We start from the raw sequence: 16,382 nt of genomic DNA, 5'->3' as shown, positions 1-16,382 counted from the left end.
CTGCTTACGGTGGAGTGGAAAATGCACCAAGGTAGCCCATGTATTCCTTGGTAGTAGGTCAGTCCATCTCCTCTAGTTGTGGCCAGTCAGGTGCCCTTGAGGGTTCACCCAGCATGCCCTGAAGGCAACGGACTTCTGCTGTTGCTTGTTACTGGCGTTTGTTACTGGGAGGGTCATGTCCTCTGCACGTGGTGGTGGGGTCCATTCTTCTCCATCATGCTGAATAGCTCCCTACAAACTGGCCTGCCATGAATTTTGTCTAATTCTTTGTAAGAGCACAAGAACTCCCTTAAGAAGAATCATAGAATCATAGAATAGCAGAGTTGGAAGGGGCCTACAAGGCCATCGAGTCCAACCCCCTGCTCAATGCAGGAATCCACCCTAAAGCATCCCTGACAGATGGCTGTCCAGCTGCCTCTTGAAGGCCTCTAGTGTGGGAGAGCCCACCACCTCACCAGGCAACTGATTCCATGGTCGTACTGCTCTAACAGTCAGGAAGTTTTTCCTAATGTCCAGCCCAAATCTGGCTTCTTGTAACTTGAGCCCATTATTCCATGTCCTGACCTCTGGGATGATCGACAAGAGATCCTGGCCCTCCTCTCTGTGACAACCTTTCAAGGACTTGAAGAGTGCTCTCATGTCTCCCTTTGGCCTTCTCTTCTCCAAGCTAAACATGCCCAGTTCTTTCAGGGCTTTCATAGAATCGTAGAATAGCAGAGTTGGAAGGGGCCTACAAGGCCATCGAGTCCAACCCCCTGCTCAATGCAGGAATCCACCCTAAAGCATCCCTGGCAGATGCTTGTCCAGCTGCCTCTTGAAGGCCTCTAGTGTGGGAGAGCCCACCACCTCCCTAGGTCATTGGTTCCATTGTCGTACTGCTCTAACAGTCAGGAAGTTTTTCCTGATGTCCAGCCCAAATCTGGCTTCTTGTAACTTGAGCCCATTATTCCATGTCCTGACCTCTGGGATGATTGAGAAGAGATCCTGGCCCTCCTCTGTGTGACAACCTTTCAAGGACTTGAAGAGTGCTCTCATGTCTCCCCTCCATCTTCTCTTCTCCAGGCTAAACATGCCCAGTTCTTTCAGTCTCTCTTCATAGGGCTCCTAGTTCAGTCCAGAAGCCCATATAGCCCAACAACCTGCTTCCCACAGTGGCTCCAAGAAGCCCACAAGTAGGCCAGTGACCCTCTGCCATGGTTCCTCTCCAGCAACTGGTGTTCAGAGAGGCATCCTGCCTCTGGTCTTTGAGCTAGCCATTATTTGTTTGCTTACTTAATGTACTTACGGTACTTATAGTGTGTAGTATTTATAATATGCTGCAAACTGGTGGCCATGCTGGCTGAGCATTGTGGGAGTTGTAGTTGGAGAAGGCTGGGATACTGTGGTGGTATCCCATGTCCTGTGATACGCTGCCCTGTTGAGTTATGGCTTTAAAAGCTGATTAGTTATGGCACAGACTGGGATTCTGGCACATAACCTTTTGTGTTAAGTCTCTGTCTGGGCCTTCCAGGGACTAGCAGAGATTGCAGCGGTTCTCAGCCAAGAGACAGCAAAGACGTGAATTAAGACAAAGATTCATGTAGGTTAAAATAAACCTTTTTACTGGCAAATAAATATATAATTTAGTTATGGCAGTACAGATACAAATACTTACAAACGGTCAGTCAATACAGCTCACATCAAGTTGGTTAGGGGACAGGGAAGTATAATGAACATGAAAAATACATTTACTTTTATAGACAACCTGTACAATGATGCAACTCCTTGCAACCCTTAATTGAAGACAATCAGTTAGACAATTATTCAGTTATGACACTCAATGTCTAGGTGTAGAGTTGACCTTTAAGTTTCTGCTGAGTCCTCTGTTCTTCCAGATCCTCAGCAATCAACAAAGCAATGGAAAACATAACCAAGATCCATTCCAGGATCCAACATGCCCTACCAGAGAGTTCTCGGGTAAGCTCACAAGAAATAAAACCATTTAAAATGCAATGACAGCACGGATGAGGCCAGTCGCACAGGACCCGATCAGGAAAACCCTGGGGAGAAGTTCGCGGTAAGGACCCACGCAACGGTTGCCCTGTCCATATAGCTGCAGTGCCGAGTCCACGGAAAATGTGGCTTCTGTAGCATTAAAAGATCGTCGCCTTTTCCTGGGCTCAGGGGACAGGGGGAAGGGTTTGTTAGCCACGATTTCCTTGAGTGAGACAAGTGGAGGTTCTTGAAGCAAGACCTGGCCAGGTTAAGGACATGACCGTTGAGAGTGAAGTGCCCTCTAGCCCGGGGCTGTGCCTCCAGCAGCGTTAATGGCCGTCAGATGTTCCATCGCTGTAGTTCGTGCAGCGCAGCCGGCTTAAGGTCTAGGTTATCCTAGGAATCGCTCGTAAGCCACTGAGCCCTGCGGAGTGTGGGATGGGCAGGGAATTGTATCTGAGGATGGCTCTCACCTCTGCTAGCCACCTTGACTGCCTGCTAATAGAGAGGTAAAATTGAAGCATTGAAAATATGCATTTTATAATCACCCGGATTTATTCCTTCAGAGAGTTTATTACAACCTTTTTATTTTCATGCGTGGCAAATGTAATCTTATCTGGCGCGCCGGCTGGCCTAGCTCAGCTTGCTGAATCCGTTTTGCGGTGGAAAAGCTATCAAACGCCAGCCTTCTAGGGCACACTGTGTCTGCATGTTAAAGTTGCTTGAACGCATTAAAGCAGCTGAAACGTGCATTAAAATATGGCACTTGGAGAATAGGGTATCTGTGCAATTAGCCATCTGATGCTTTCAACAGCTGCTTGTAAGTTAGATCCGGTGTATCAACAAAAGGGTACCTTGGAGATTTTGCAGAAGGAAAGAGAGTGAGTGAGCGAGCTGGCTGCAGAGGGGACCCTTCCATCGGGAGCAAGGGGCATCTTTAATTTTGGGAGGGTGAGGAGGTGTCTGCGTCTAGTCTGTGGGTACACTATAAATGAACAGTAGTAGCTCACAAGCATCTTGAACACTCCAATTTAACTCTCCCACACCATGTTCAACCATTGCGAGTTGATAGTGCTGAACCGGTCCACATGCTTCCCAGGCACTGGGGAGCCTGGCTCCTGCCACTGTGAGTTCAGGAAGCGAAATCCTATTAAGATAACGTCACGGGCTTTCTGTTTTACTATTTGCAAGCTAGCAGTAGCATTGTGAAATGGCACAACAGGGAGGTTCCCGCTGCCAAGGAGCTGTGCTCTAGATAAAACCAGGGAGGGTGTATGGCTGCAAGAAAGGCCAATGCTATTTTGGGCTGCATTAATAGAAGTATAGCTTCCAAATCACATGAAGTTCTGGTTCCTCTCTATTTGGCCCTGGTTAGGCCTCATCCTGAGTATTGCATCCAGTTCTGGGCTCCGCAATTCAAGAAGGACACAGACAAGCTGGAGCGTGTTCAGAGGAGGGCAACCAGGATGATCAGGAATCTGGAAACAAAGCCCTATGAAGAAAGACTGAAAGAACTGGGCAAATTTAGCCTGGAGAAGAGAAGACTGAGGGGAGACATGAGAGCACTCTTCAAATACTTAAAAGGTTGTCACACAGAGGAGGGCCAGGATCTCTTCTCGATCCTCCCCGAGTGCAGGACATGGAATAATGGGCTCAAGTTACAGGAAGCCAGATTCCGGCTGGACATCAGGAAAAACTTCCTGACATTAGAGCAGTATGACAATGGAACCAGTTACCTAGGGAGGTTGTGGGCTCTCCCACACTAGAGGCCTTCAAGAGGCAGCTGGACAACCATGTGTCAGGGATGCTTAGGGTGGATTCCTGCATTGAGCAGGGGGTTGGACTCGATGGCCTTGTAGGCCCCTTCCAACTCTGCTATTCGATGATTCTATTAGGGGAGAGGGGTGGGTTGTTGAGTCTCTGCCAGGATCCAGGTTGAGGTGACCAGGAATTGGGAAGCCATGCTGCCTTTGGAGGGCACGCTGCGCTGCTGGAACGCCGCCTCGCCCACCTGGCTGGGGAGTTTGGGCTGCGGCTTCCACACCAACTTCCCAATGGGTGGGATTGTCTGTATTTGAATTGTTTGGGGCTGTTTGTTTTTGAAAGGGTCACACTGTTCTGTTCATTGCAGCACAGCGTGGCTCATTCCCCAAGCTGCCAACGTGATGAAATGCAGTTGCGTTTCATCATGGTCTAAAAGGAAATAGTTCTGGCTTCTCCAATGTGGTGACTGTCCCTCCCTGCTCCTTCTAGTTTTTATTTAATTTTTAAGTTTTTTTAAAAAAAAAAATTAAAAATTAACTGGGAGGCCGGCATGTTGAAGAGCAAAGTGCCAGCCTCCGGCGCCGTCTTTATTTCCAAGAATGCCACTCAGTCCTACATCTCTCAACCAAAACAGTTTGCTTTCTGTGAAATGACCATTGGAACAGAAAACCTGGGCTCAGAACAGTGGCAGAGTGTTTTGAAGCTCAGACCTCACCTCTACCTTGTCCTCAGATTCTTGGACAAGGTACTTTTCCTTTAGTCTCACCAGTTTGCCTTCTGGGCAATGGGTGTTTGGCCATGCCCATCACGGCTGCCATTTTATGAATGAGAAGCTAACCCATGGCAGGCATTTTGTGACAGTGCCTGGACACAGTATCAAAATTCCAAATATGCCCACTGACCCCTGGCGAATTTGGAGTAGTCGGTTTGGGGTGCCTGTGGCGTTACACCCCACAAGTCAGTTCCCTAATGTATGTCTAGGATTTGTAAGTCTATTGTGTTTAGAATGTTGACCTCTGTGGGTGGAGATTGAATATTTTAGGTGGGAGGGAGGATATATAAGGGAATGACTTAGGAGATAAGGGGGGTGTTTTTAAAGTACTTTGGTTTGAGGGAGAATTAGAGGATCAGGGTAAAGAGGGTTGTCTTTTGAGTATAGGGTTCAGATAGTCAGTTGGTGTATATTTGTTGTTTTTTGCTTATTTTTAAATTTTGTTTTAACGGTTTTATTCTGTTTTTATTTTCATTTTACCTTGTACGCCGCTCCGAAATTTTTTCAATGAGGAGCGGTATATAAATATTCTAAATAAATAAATAAATAAATATTAAACAATCCTGATAATAAAGAAAGTTCAAGAGTGAAGGGGTGAGAGAAAGGAAAGCGTGTACGAGAAGAGAGAAAGGATTGGATGAGAGGTTGTAACAAGGGTCTGACAAGTTTTATTAGGAAACAAAGTTTGTGAATGTTGAAATAAATGTTTATTCAGTTTGTTTTACTACCACAAAAATCCCACGTGTCTCCTTGGCATTTATTGTCTGCAGTTATACACATGTAACACCCGTTCTGACATTAATTCACCATCAGCACATATAATTCACAGCGCATTATTTTACTCCTGAAATCATTCCTGTTGAACCCCTTTCTCCACATAGTTTGTAGAAAGGTGGTGTTTGTCCCTCACCTCAGGCTCCTGAAGTGGTGGCGCTTAGCTTGAGCAGGGAGTGTCCGCGGACAGGCCTGTGGTCAAGAGCCCGTGTCGTGGCACAGTGTCATCTGAGGCTTGGTCATCTTTCTGCACAGGCCTGCTCTGCCGCAGCTCAGACAGCGGTCTGAAATGATAGCCTGGAGATCCAGGTTTGGACCCTGAGTGGTCTGCCAGCTGCTCATCCCTGCTCTGGGTATTGTCAAGCAGGCTATTAGTAGTGTTGTTATTTATTGAAATCGTTGTTGTTGTCGTCGTCGTCGTCACCTTTTTCTTTAAAAAGACCCAAAACGGCTTGCAACAAAATTATTAAAGCATATAAAATAGCTAAACACAATGGCTTTAAAAGTTTCCATATGCCTTCAAATGCCAGGGAGTAGAGGAAAGTCTAGATCTGGAGCAGAAAAGATGACAAAGTTGGCGCCAGGCGGGCCCCACTGGAGGGAGCATTCTACCGCCAGGGGGCCACCAATGAAAAGCCCCTCTCTCTTGTTGCTGTCCTCTGGACCTCCGTTTGAACACCTTCTGAGGAAGTGCTCTGAGGAGGCCCTCAGGCTAGATCTGAGAAGGTTGCTGTCACTCCACAGGCATCCGCCTTTTCTCAGGGTTTCATGCCTGCCTCTTCTTCCTGGAATGGGTTGATGCAGCCTCCTGGCAGATGACACAATAATCTGCAAACTCACGGGTCTCCGGGGGCTTGTGGGAGGCTTCCTGTCTAGGGAAGGTCAAGATCCTTCTGGTCATCGTTTTGGTACAGTAGTTGACTGCAGCTGTTTTGGGGAGATGGATGCAAACAACAGTACGTGGTGTCTCTGTTTTCCTAGGTGACTCCAGGTTTGGACGGCAAAGAAGGGGAGCTCTTTGTGAAGGGACCTACGGTGTTTCAGGAATACTGGAACAGACCAAAGGAGACCGAGGAGGCTTTTACACCTGACGGCTGGTTCAAGACAGGTACTTTGCTTGGGGTGGGGCAAAAGGTGAGCGGTAGAGCCACCACCTGCTTTGCATGTAGACGCTCTCAGCGCCAATCCCTGGGATTTCCACTTAAAAGGGCCAGTAGTTTGAGACCCTGGGGAATCTCCCCAGACAATACTGGGCTAATCGGGCTCATAGCTTGAGGTCGTATAGGACAGCTGCGTATGCACCTCTGCACTCTATAGGGCAGGACCCCCACCCACCCAAGCTTTTGTGATTGGTGGGTACATGTGGGATTTCGAAAGAGCCGTGAGCACTCTCACAAAATGGCTGCCATGGTGTGGTTGGCCACTGCGTGAACAGAGTGCGGGATGAGCCTTGCGCTCTTCTTATGTTCTTATTTGGCTGCACAAGGCCATCCACAGTAGAGCGCTGGAATGCAAAGGCACCTGTTAGAATTGTGTTTGGCGTCTTAAGTCTGTTGGTCTCCTTCCCATTACTCTCATTAGTTGCAGTGGGCTGTTTGAGTAAGTAAGTATGTACACACAGGATATGCATCCCCCTTTTTTTTAAAAAAAAAAGCCCTCCTGTCATTAATCACGTGGCGGGGGGGGTGGCGAAACAAGGTTGGGTGTCTGGTTAATTTCATTCCCATCAGTTTGGCCTCTTTCCACGCCCCCCCCACTCCTTCGTTTGCACGGGGCGGGGGGGGCACCACCTTCCTGCGCTGCTTCTTGGTCCACTGGGCCAAGGAAGCGCATGCAAGGCAGAGTGCTAATGGAGCAGGGTGCTTAGGAATCGGGGCTGTGACTGGCAAACGTGCCCAGTTTGAATCTTGCCTCTGCAATAGCTTGCTGAGTGGCCTTTAGCAAACCTCCCTCCCTCCCTCTCTCTCTCTCTCTCTCTCAGCCTCAGGCTTCCATCTGCAATATGGGAGTTATGATACTGACCTACCTTGCAGGATCGTTGTACAGATTACAAGAAAATGCGCTTTGAACGCTCCTATGTAAATGCTTAGCGTCGTCGTAGTTATAGCTGACTCAGTTGCCCCAGGCTGAGCCTTTGGTCCCTTTACTTTTTACGTGTGTTCTGCTAATTTTTGGGGTAGGTGGAGGGTGGTCACTTAAATAAGAGCAGTAGCCAGGCAAGTTTGGCTCGTGCTGCACTCTTCGCGCGAGGAGTGGTGGGACTTGGCAGCTTGATGCCGGCAGGCATTGCAGACTTGCGGGGCAATTTTTTTTTTCTTCAAAAAAACCCCCACGATTTTATTTTTTAAAAAAAAGTCGACCCTCCTGATGAATATTTCAGATGCAAAGGAATAGCATGCATTAATTATTGTAAAGAGATGTCTTTAGGAGAAAATGATTTTGAAATTCAGTTTAATTTCATTGTAATGCACCGCAAACAGGAAGGGAGTATGTGTGTTTAATTGGCTCTCGCGGGTACGGCCTGGAAGATGGCATGCCTTTGTCACAGACCATTAGCGATACAGACTGCATAATGAGAAACTACAATCAGCTCACAGCTGCTGGCTCCTACGGGGAGAGAATGATATTAAATGGAAATCGGTATAAATTAAACTTAACCCTTTCGCGGGCCAAATTTAACTTCCCAGCTAGAAATGCCGGCTGGAGTTGAGGGTGGGATAAAACTACGGTTCCTCTAGATGAGAGGCGAGTTGGAGACGGGTCTCCGCAGCAGCCTTCGGTTTTTCCACTCTTAATCTCATTTGACAGAGATGGGAAGAGAGCGATGGCATTTCGATTATTTTCCCCTTCCCAATTTTCCTCCTGTCTCTTTTTTGAATTCTTTGAAACTGTTGGGCTAGAGGACATATTTCCAGGGCCGCTGAAGCCTGATCAACAGCGAAATCCAAATCTCAGACCGCCTTGTTAGCTATTCAGAGGACTGTGCAATGCTCTGGTTGCACATATAATACACACATGCACACACAGATGCGTCCTTCATCCCTCCCTCCCAGCCTCCCTGACGGCTGGTGCCACGGCTTGTGGGCAGGCCTCCTGCGACCTGAATAGCGAACTCTTTGAGTTCTGCTAACCACAACTACCCCGGTTGTATTCTCCGGGTTTCCCAGGCACTGGCCTTGCGTTTCCAAACTTATCTCTGTAGCGGTAAGGTCTACAAACTCTTTTTAACAAAAAGGATACTGAAATACTCAGGAGACTGAATTCTGTGCTTGCACTGGGCAGTTAGGTGTGCAGAAGACGCACCGCCTTGGCTATCCACAACAGACTACGCAAACTCTCAGATTTTAGTCTGGCAAATACCAGGGAAATATCTACTCTTATGGGTTGGGGGAGAGGCGTTATGAGTAGCTGCAAAATGACTGCTACTAAGTGCGTTCTAGAGGATGCATTTGAATGAGCTAAACAGAGTTAATTACTGCCACAGCATTCCCGAGGAATGCAAATGAGGCAGATTATAGCTGCAACAAGGGCATTTACTGACACAGCTTTGCCAAGGCTGTTGGGGGGGGGGGGGGCGGTATCTCAAAACCCTCCTTGCCAGCAGTAGATTCTTAAGTATTCAAGCGACCAGGCGCCTGGGATTGTTGGGCACTGATTTGTTTGAGGCACACCCACCTCTAAAGGGAGAGTCTGAGAAACGCAGAAGTGAACAGGATCCGAGTTCTTTTGTGTGAGTAAAAGGCAACCGGGGTCCCCAGACCTGGTCTCCACCGTGTGTCTCGACAGAGTCACATGATGTGTTTCCACCTTGCATCTCGACGGAGTCACGTGATGTGCTTCCCCTTTGCTGTCCTGGGCGAAGGCCCCAGTGTGGTGAGGCTGCTGACGAGGCGTTCCTCAAGGGCGTGGGGAAGCAGGCCGCTCGGTTGGGGTGTGAATGCAATTGGAGCAGAACAAACCGGGCGACGATGCGCTGCTCTGCCTCTAATAACTTCTGAGCCATAATTTAGCATTCTGCTGATTGCTAATGACAATCCCAGAAACCAGCAGGTCAGCAAATGAAGAATAATTGCTAGCAGCAAAAGCACATGGTGGCGCTAACGCGTTACACCTTGTGATGGATTGAGCCACATCAAGGTGGAGCGCAAAGTCCTACGCAGCCGACATCTACCAGGGTTCGAGTAAGAGACCCAGGAGTAGGAGGTAATGCCCAGTGGCTAAAAGGAGAGCTATCAATGGAGTGTGTGTGTGTGTTTATAAAAGGTGATCCAGCAGCTGCCTGTGTCTCTCTTTGGGACGGTTAAGGATCTTACAACGGTTGCAAACTTTTAATACTCTGTATTACATGTCAAGGTTCTTCTGTGTCTTGACATGTTAGTAAACAACCATACATATAAACCGCCAGTAGCTGGCCTGTTTGTGCAAAACGCTCCTAGCCATTGGCTGAGCTTCTGTGATGTCATGGAATGCTACTGAGTATGAGTGAATATGTTGGTAAATTTGTGTGAAGGGTGTGAAAGGTCACTTTGGTTAGTCAAGACCTTACACATCACGTACATCCCGCTGCCATGATATAAATTCATAAAATGAATACATCCTATCTCACCAGGACCACTGTGTTCCATGAGCTGCAGCAAGTGACCCAGATGCGTGCAGCCTGTGGATTTCCCAGGTCGCTCAAGCAAGTAAGCCAAGTGATACGTCCCGAGGTGCATGATACAGTGACAGCTGCTTGTGTTGGCAGTTTTCCTGACAAACTTGCTAAATGCCAGAGTACTAAGAATTGGCCGTGTGAAAAAACAACAGTCCTCGCTCATGAGCCTCATGTCCACACTTTGAAAATCCATTCATTGCTTTTGTGTTCCCCCAAAGACATAATGTGCCAGGAACGTTTCCTGCCTAGGCCAGTGGAAACGAACACAAGAGTGTAGAGTGGACCTACCAGTTCAACTTGAAAGGTGGGCTTTCATCTTGAATGCCTACGTGCCTCCTCCCTGCTGCGCAAAGGATTCCTCCCCCAGGGAAAGCACTCTGTAGCATGAATGGCACAGATAGGTGAGATCCTGTGGCTACGTTCTCCCCAAGGAAATGCCAGCTCCATTCACATTTGCCAAGACACCCAGGAAACAAAACCTGGGAGTATTTGGAGAGATTTATTTTCAATTACAGGTTGAGGCAGAGGCATGAAATAGTGCCGACATTGAAAGTAGTGCATAAATCCTGCGAGTAAATCCATGTATATCAGCTCCATATAATAAGACTTTATTGATTGCTATATTGTATCTGTCAGAATAAAACTCCCTTAATGCCTGCATCAGGGCCAGGAAGATAGAGGGCTCGGCTGGGAACAGAATCTGATTCAAGAATCAATGCAGTTTGATTAATATGTCGTTAAGAAAGTAAGAGTTATTTAACTTGTTTGATGTGGGCTTTAAAACGGTGACTCATTTCTATTAAGCTTCCACTGGTTTTGAGTGGCGTAAAAATACCCCCCAAAAAACAAATGCGATCAATGCAGCTCTTTTGCATGTAACAAAATAACCTTCCTTTTAGCATTCAGAGCATTTATTAGGTCCCTTTTATAGAGGTCACAGTAACCATCTTTCAAATGCGCTTCTCATAGGTCAAAATGAGGGCTTTGCATACTGCAGGCTTCCGCAAATGCACAGAACGCGGTGCTTAAATTTAACAGATTCTTAGGAGGAGGAGAAGAATTTGCCGCAGGGATGTGCAAAATCTATCCCTTGACTTCCGTGGAGTTTTCTGCCTTTCCACCTCATGGTTGCTGATATCCAAGGAAATTCTGAGAAGCTTCTTGAATATCATTGGTTTTAGGAACTGCGCTATAAATCAGAAGCACATCAGTGTGTGCATCCCAAAGTAGGCAATTCCATTGGTTCAAACCGATGTAGGTGCTGTGCATTGTTTTCTGTGGGATGCATACCTGGCTGTGCTAGTGGTGTGTTCCCGGGGGATTGTGCCCAAAGCTCAAGGTCTAGAGAGGATACAAGAACAACTCTATGGGTCTGGTATATTTTACACCACCATTTCCTAACACTGCAATTTAGGAAGACTATCAGGGGAACGGCCAACCCAAGCAGCTGTCACACCTCATGAGCCTCAGAATGTGCATCCAGTTCTCGACACAAAGAAACCCCAACAGAATTAGACAGAAGGTAGGGTCAAGAACATTGTCTGCACCTTTGGAACTACCTGCAATATCCACTTAAGAAATGGGTGGGTTTCCGAATCATAGAATAGTAGAGTTGGAAGGGGCCTATAAGGCCATCGAGTCCAACCTCCTGCTCAATGCAGGAATCCACCCTACAACATTCTCCAGCTGCCTCTTGAATGCCTCTAGTGTGGGAGAGCCCACAACCTCCCCAGGTAACTGGTTCCATTGTCGTACTGCTCTAACTGTCAGGAAGTTTTTCCTGATGTCCAGCCGGAATCTGGCTTCCTGTAACTTGAGCCCCTTATTCCGTGTCCTGCACTCTGGGAGGATCGAGAAGAGATCCTGGCCCTCCTCTGTGACAACCTTTTAAGTATTTGAAGAGTGCTCTCATGTCTCCCCTCAATCTTCTCTTCTCCAGGCTAAACAGGCCCAGTTCTTTCAGTCTCTCTTCATAGGGCTTTGTTTCCAGACCCCTGATCATCCTGGCTGCCCTCCTCTGAACACGCTCCAGCTTGTCTGCGTCCTTCTTGAATTGTGGAGCACAGAACTGGACACAATACTCTAGATGAGGCCTAACCAGGCCTCATGGTTAGCAGGTTATGCTTGAAAAGATTTGGACTGCAGAAGGCGGCTGACCAGGAGTCCCAGCGGTCGGAGGGCAGGATGCTAGAGCTTTAGCAAATGCCTGCCCCATCCCCAGTGGCTCTTAGAAGCAGGAAACATTGCATGACATTGGCAGGTGTGCCAGGTTTGTCTGATCCATTTGGGTGTACAATGGTTGTCACCTTGGCACAGAATTTCAATTTGCTTTGCTTTTGGTGCTGCGGGTTCTACTCAAACTCCCCTCCAATCCCTTTGCCCTTTAGTCCTAAGGGGGCAGACACATGGGCAACCAAGAAGCCCCTTGGCTTGACCTTGGTTGGTCTCGTTCTCTTCCCGTTGACGCCAACCAGCACAGAGGAGGTTAAGCACATGGCACACTGGAGTACCCACGCTGTGAGTCGGCGGTGGCTTTCCCTGGCACCTTCCCAGCCCCCGGAGAGAAGCAGGTGTTTCCCACTCCAAAGCAGGCGTTTGTTTCCATTCGTGGGCGTTCACACCTGAGATGGAAATCGCTTGTGCCTGTTCAATGTGAGCTATAAATAGAAATGGGTCTAATTAAAATCCTAGCGTGCAACGTGTTTTCTCCCCTGTTTGTTTACATTGTCTCTCCCAGTCATAAACTCGATTAATGCTATTTTTGTTGTTTAAGATTATTGCTTAATTATGATCTCCTGCAAACGTTGCATATGACTTATCAGCAGGGCAAACCCACTGCAAGACATACACACACCCAACGGCTGAAAGGAGGGAGAGTTTTGTGGTGACTGCTGGAACGCCTCTAGAGCAGCTTTCCTCATCCTGGTGCTCTCCAGATGTGTTGGACTGCAACTCCCATCATTCCCAGTCAACCTGGCCAATGACATTTTTGGTAGACCCCATCCGGCCTGGTGTATGGAATGGTGGTGGCCTCAGACTGATGAGATCTGCTCTTTAATGCCTGCTCAGCCTTGACCTCTCTGTAGCTTCTCTGTGTGAACTCTTTCTAAATTTATCCTTGCCTATGGATGCCCCCTAGCCTCCATGGCCCCAGTAACAGAGAAACCATAGGCGGGCGCAAGGGGTGTGCCAGGTGTGCCCAGGCACCCCCTAATGTCTCAAGCAATAATGTCTCTCTGCTGGGAGCCACACTTCAAAGAGAACAAGAAAAGGTCTTCTCGAAGGCGAATATCGCCTCACAGGACCCTCCTCCAGCCAGTGTCACCCCAAAGGAGCATCTGCTCATTCTCACTCCCCTCACCTGCATTGGCCCTTCCCTGGTTAAGCAGTAGGGCATCAGTGTCTGTAGTGTCCAATAAATACGTGAATAAAAATTATGTCCTTTATGATTAAGTATTCAATCAATGTTCGCCTTGAAAATAATACTAAATATCTAAATAAAATTCCCTGAATGCACAGCCTATTGAAATGTGCTGCGCATGTCTATGGAAGAAACTCAACCTTGTTTTTAGGTTTCAACCGTAGAGTGGACTCTAACAGCACCATTTCTGGGCTAAAAACACCATCAGGGCTCCTTGACCTGCACAACCTAGAGTCACAGGAAAGACATTGATGTCCCTGGCTTCTCTGCAGCCATTTCTCTATACCAAAACGGGTGGTCACTATATAAGAGAAGAAATGGGCCCCAAAAGGACATTAAACATGGAAATATACCAGAAACAGTGGTGAGACATCTTCAGCTCCTGGGGCAATTCTGTCTTTGGCCTTAAGGTCACTGTACTGTGAGCAAAAGAAAATAGGGACTGTTGAAGTGAGCAGCTGCAGAATTGAAATTCATTAACTAATTTTACGCAGCACCTCAGAACTATGGGTTGTTCTTGCACAAAGAAGAGGCTGTTGCCCCTCATTTGCTGTTCAAGCTTTGACGCACTAGCAAATGCAGATTTCTGTTTAGTTCAGGTATTATATTTATGTTTCCCAAAGCCAACTGTTAGGGTTACATGTAACATAGTCCCGCATTCTTTCAGTTTAATGGGCGCCATTTTGTTTGGGGTGGGAAGGCAGGGTATAAATCAGATAAAGAAATCAAATAACTGGCCATAATAGGGAGGAGGCAACTGATGAGAACCACATTGCAGTAACTACATGCCTTTGTTTCCACTCCCTCCTCTACACCCCTGCACAGCTTGTGCCACCCCTGTGTCTGGAAGACATGGCTTTGTTTTCCTCCCAGTCCTGGGCCAAATGCTTCCTAAGCTGCCGTTGCCCTTTTATTTAACTCTGTATTTGTCCAGCAAGACGATCAGGACATATAAACGGAAGCCCTTGACTTCTACGGGCTTCTGGTCCCTCCACTCCACGCTGCAACCCTGGACGGATAACATCCCTGGGAGCAATTGCCCCGGGCTCTTTGCTTTCAAGAGAAGCCTCCCTCTGGGCTTCACTCAAGGCAATTGAGGACATATTTAGTCAAGACTAATGGCATTGCGATGGAAGAAACGGGGAAGGGAAGTGAGCTTCTGTATGTTTCTACAAAGGGCTGCGTAGAAATCCTTCCCCAGCCATCCTCACTGTTCCCACCACCGCCGCCTCCCCACCCACCCACTGCTACCTCGTCGGATTGTTTAATAATCTTGTTCACGAGAGACCCAGGAAGGGCGCTGCGCAGAGTGGGATGAGGGGGAAGCGTTATTGCTTGCTTTAGCGAGATGTGTAATTGATCCCGGAGCTGTTCTGCAAAGGGCAGGAGCAGAGCAAAGGGGGGGTTTAACTCCAGCATCTTGGTTACTGCAATTACTTTTTGCCGGGTTTCAGCCTCTCAAGATGTTGAGCGGCAGGGCACGGCCCCCTTTCCCCCCCTCCCACTCCTTTTCGCCATCTGCAAGGATGTCTATAAATACTTAAATGCTAATGTGAGGGAGGAAAGGAAAGAAAGAAAGAAAGGCTTCCCGTTTTCAGTGACCCCCTTCCTTCTTTGGAAACCCTCTGCAGCATCTCCTGCCTGAAGCAGCAAGGTGGTTCCTCTCCCTTTCAAACTACTGGAAGTAGAGCGAGATTTTTCTTTCCCTCCCCCCACCCATTATACTAGAAATCAGGGACAGCCAATGACATTGGTTGGCAGGAGATTCAAGGCAGAAAGATTCATGGCCAGTGGTCAGGGATGCTGGGAGATGTAGTCCAAAATATCTTGAGGGCACCACTTTGGAGGAGAAAGATGATCGGCTTTGGACGTAGGGAAGCTCTTGTTCAGCCAGATTCCTTCAGTCTAACCTACCTCAAAGGCTTGTTGTGAAGAAGGGGTAGAATACAGATGTAATTTATAAAGGCTACTCAAGCCAGCCAAGTTGCACGCTGCAGGGAAGGCAATTTAAACAGTCAGAGACTCGTTATTCAGTTTGAGCTGGATGGAATTCTTGGACCAGTTGTTGTAGTTTGAGATGGTAGACTGCCCCACCACCACCTTTCTTCCCCTCTTTGAAGTCAAGCATGTGATCCATTATGTCTTAGCTTGCAGAGAGCTTCAGCTATTGGGCAGTATAAAAATGTCATAAATAAATAAATAAATTGCCCATGTACCATGAAACCCATAAGCTTCCAGTGTACAGTGTCCCATGAAGCTGATGGGTGGGAGATCCAGGACAAATAAAAGGAAGTACTTCTTCACAGTGCATAGTTAAGTTATGGAACTCACTACCACAGGATGTAGTGATGGCCACCAATCTGGATGGCTTTAAAAGGGGGGTTGGATAGGTTCCTGGAGGCAAAGGCTCTCAATGGCTACTAGCCCTGATGGTTGTGTGCTATCTCCAGGAGTCGAGGCAATAAGCCTGTTTGCACCAGTTGCTGGGGAACATGGGTGGGAGGGTGCTATTGCACCATGTCCTGCTTGCTCATCCCTGGCCAATGGCTGGTTGGCCACTGTGTGAACAGATGCTGGACTAGATGGACCCGTGGTCTGATCCAACATCAGGGCGTTTCTTATGTCCTTACAGTTCGCTCCAGGGTGCAAAACTGCTTGGTGGCGTGTTGCTATCATAGACACAAGGAGAAGAAGCAGGCAGTGATACAGCCTTTCAACAATCCAGAGATCTCAGGAGCGGCATTTTTTAAATTGTATGGGAGAGAGACACTTTTAATCTCCCAATCGTGTGGGGAGATGTCAATCATTCCTCAAACACAGGATGGGGGATACTTGCTGTCGCTCTGGTCACCCCTGGGGGTCCCTGGACTGACAGCAAGGAAGGTGTGTTCCGAACTGTGTGACAGCCCTAATTCTACGAAGGTGGGCAAAGGCGTGCTTCCAGTATGCACTCTTGGGCCAAACAAATGCTTCGAGGTAGTTGTGCCTGCTTTATTGTTGCAGGTTCCACAGTAGCAGCTTTG

General features: G+C 47.8%; 1 protein-coding gene across 1 annotated transcript in view; it reads left to right on the top strand.

The window, feature by feature from the left end:
* ACSF3 (acyl-CoA synthetase family member 3) overlaps positions 1-16,382 on the top strand; it is a 65,332-nt gene that overhangs the window by 34,137 nt on the left and 14,813 nt on the right. Inside the window, exon 6 of the mRNA XM_063140902.1 lies at positions 6,266-6,392. Within this exon, the coding sequence (XP_062996972.1) occupies positions 6,266-6,392 (127 nt within the window). The remainder of the gene's footprint in view (positions 1-6,265; positions 6,393-16,382) is intronic.

The sequence above is a fragment of the Elgaria multicarinata genome, chromosome 14 (assembly GCF_023053635.1).
Source record: "Elgaria multicarinata webbii isolate HBS135686 ecotype San Diego chromosome 14, rElgMul1.1.pri, whole genome shotgun sequence".
NCBI classification, from domain to species: domain Eukaryota; kingdom Metazoa; phylum Chordata; class Lepidosauria; order Squamata; family Anguidae; genus Elgaria; species Elgaria multicarinata.
The sequence above is the reverse complement of the archived record's forward strand: the minus strand, read 5'-3'. Positions and strand labels throughout refer to the sequence as shown.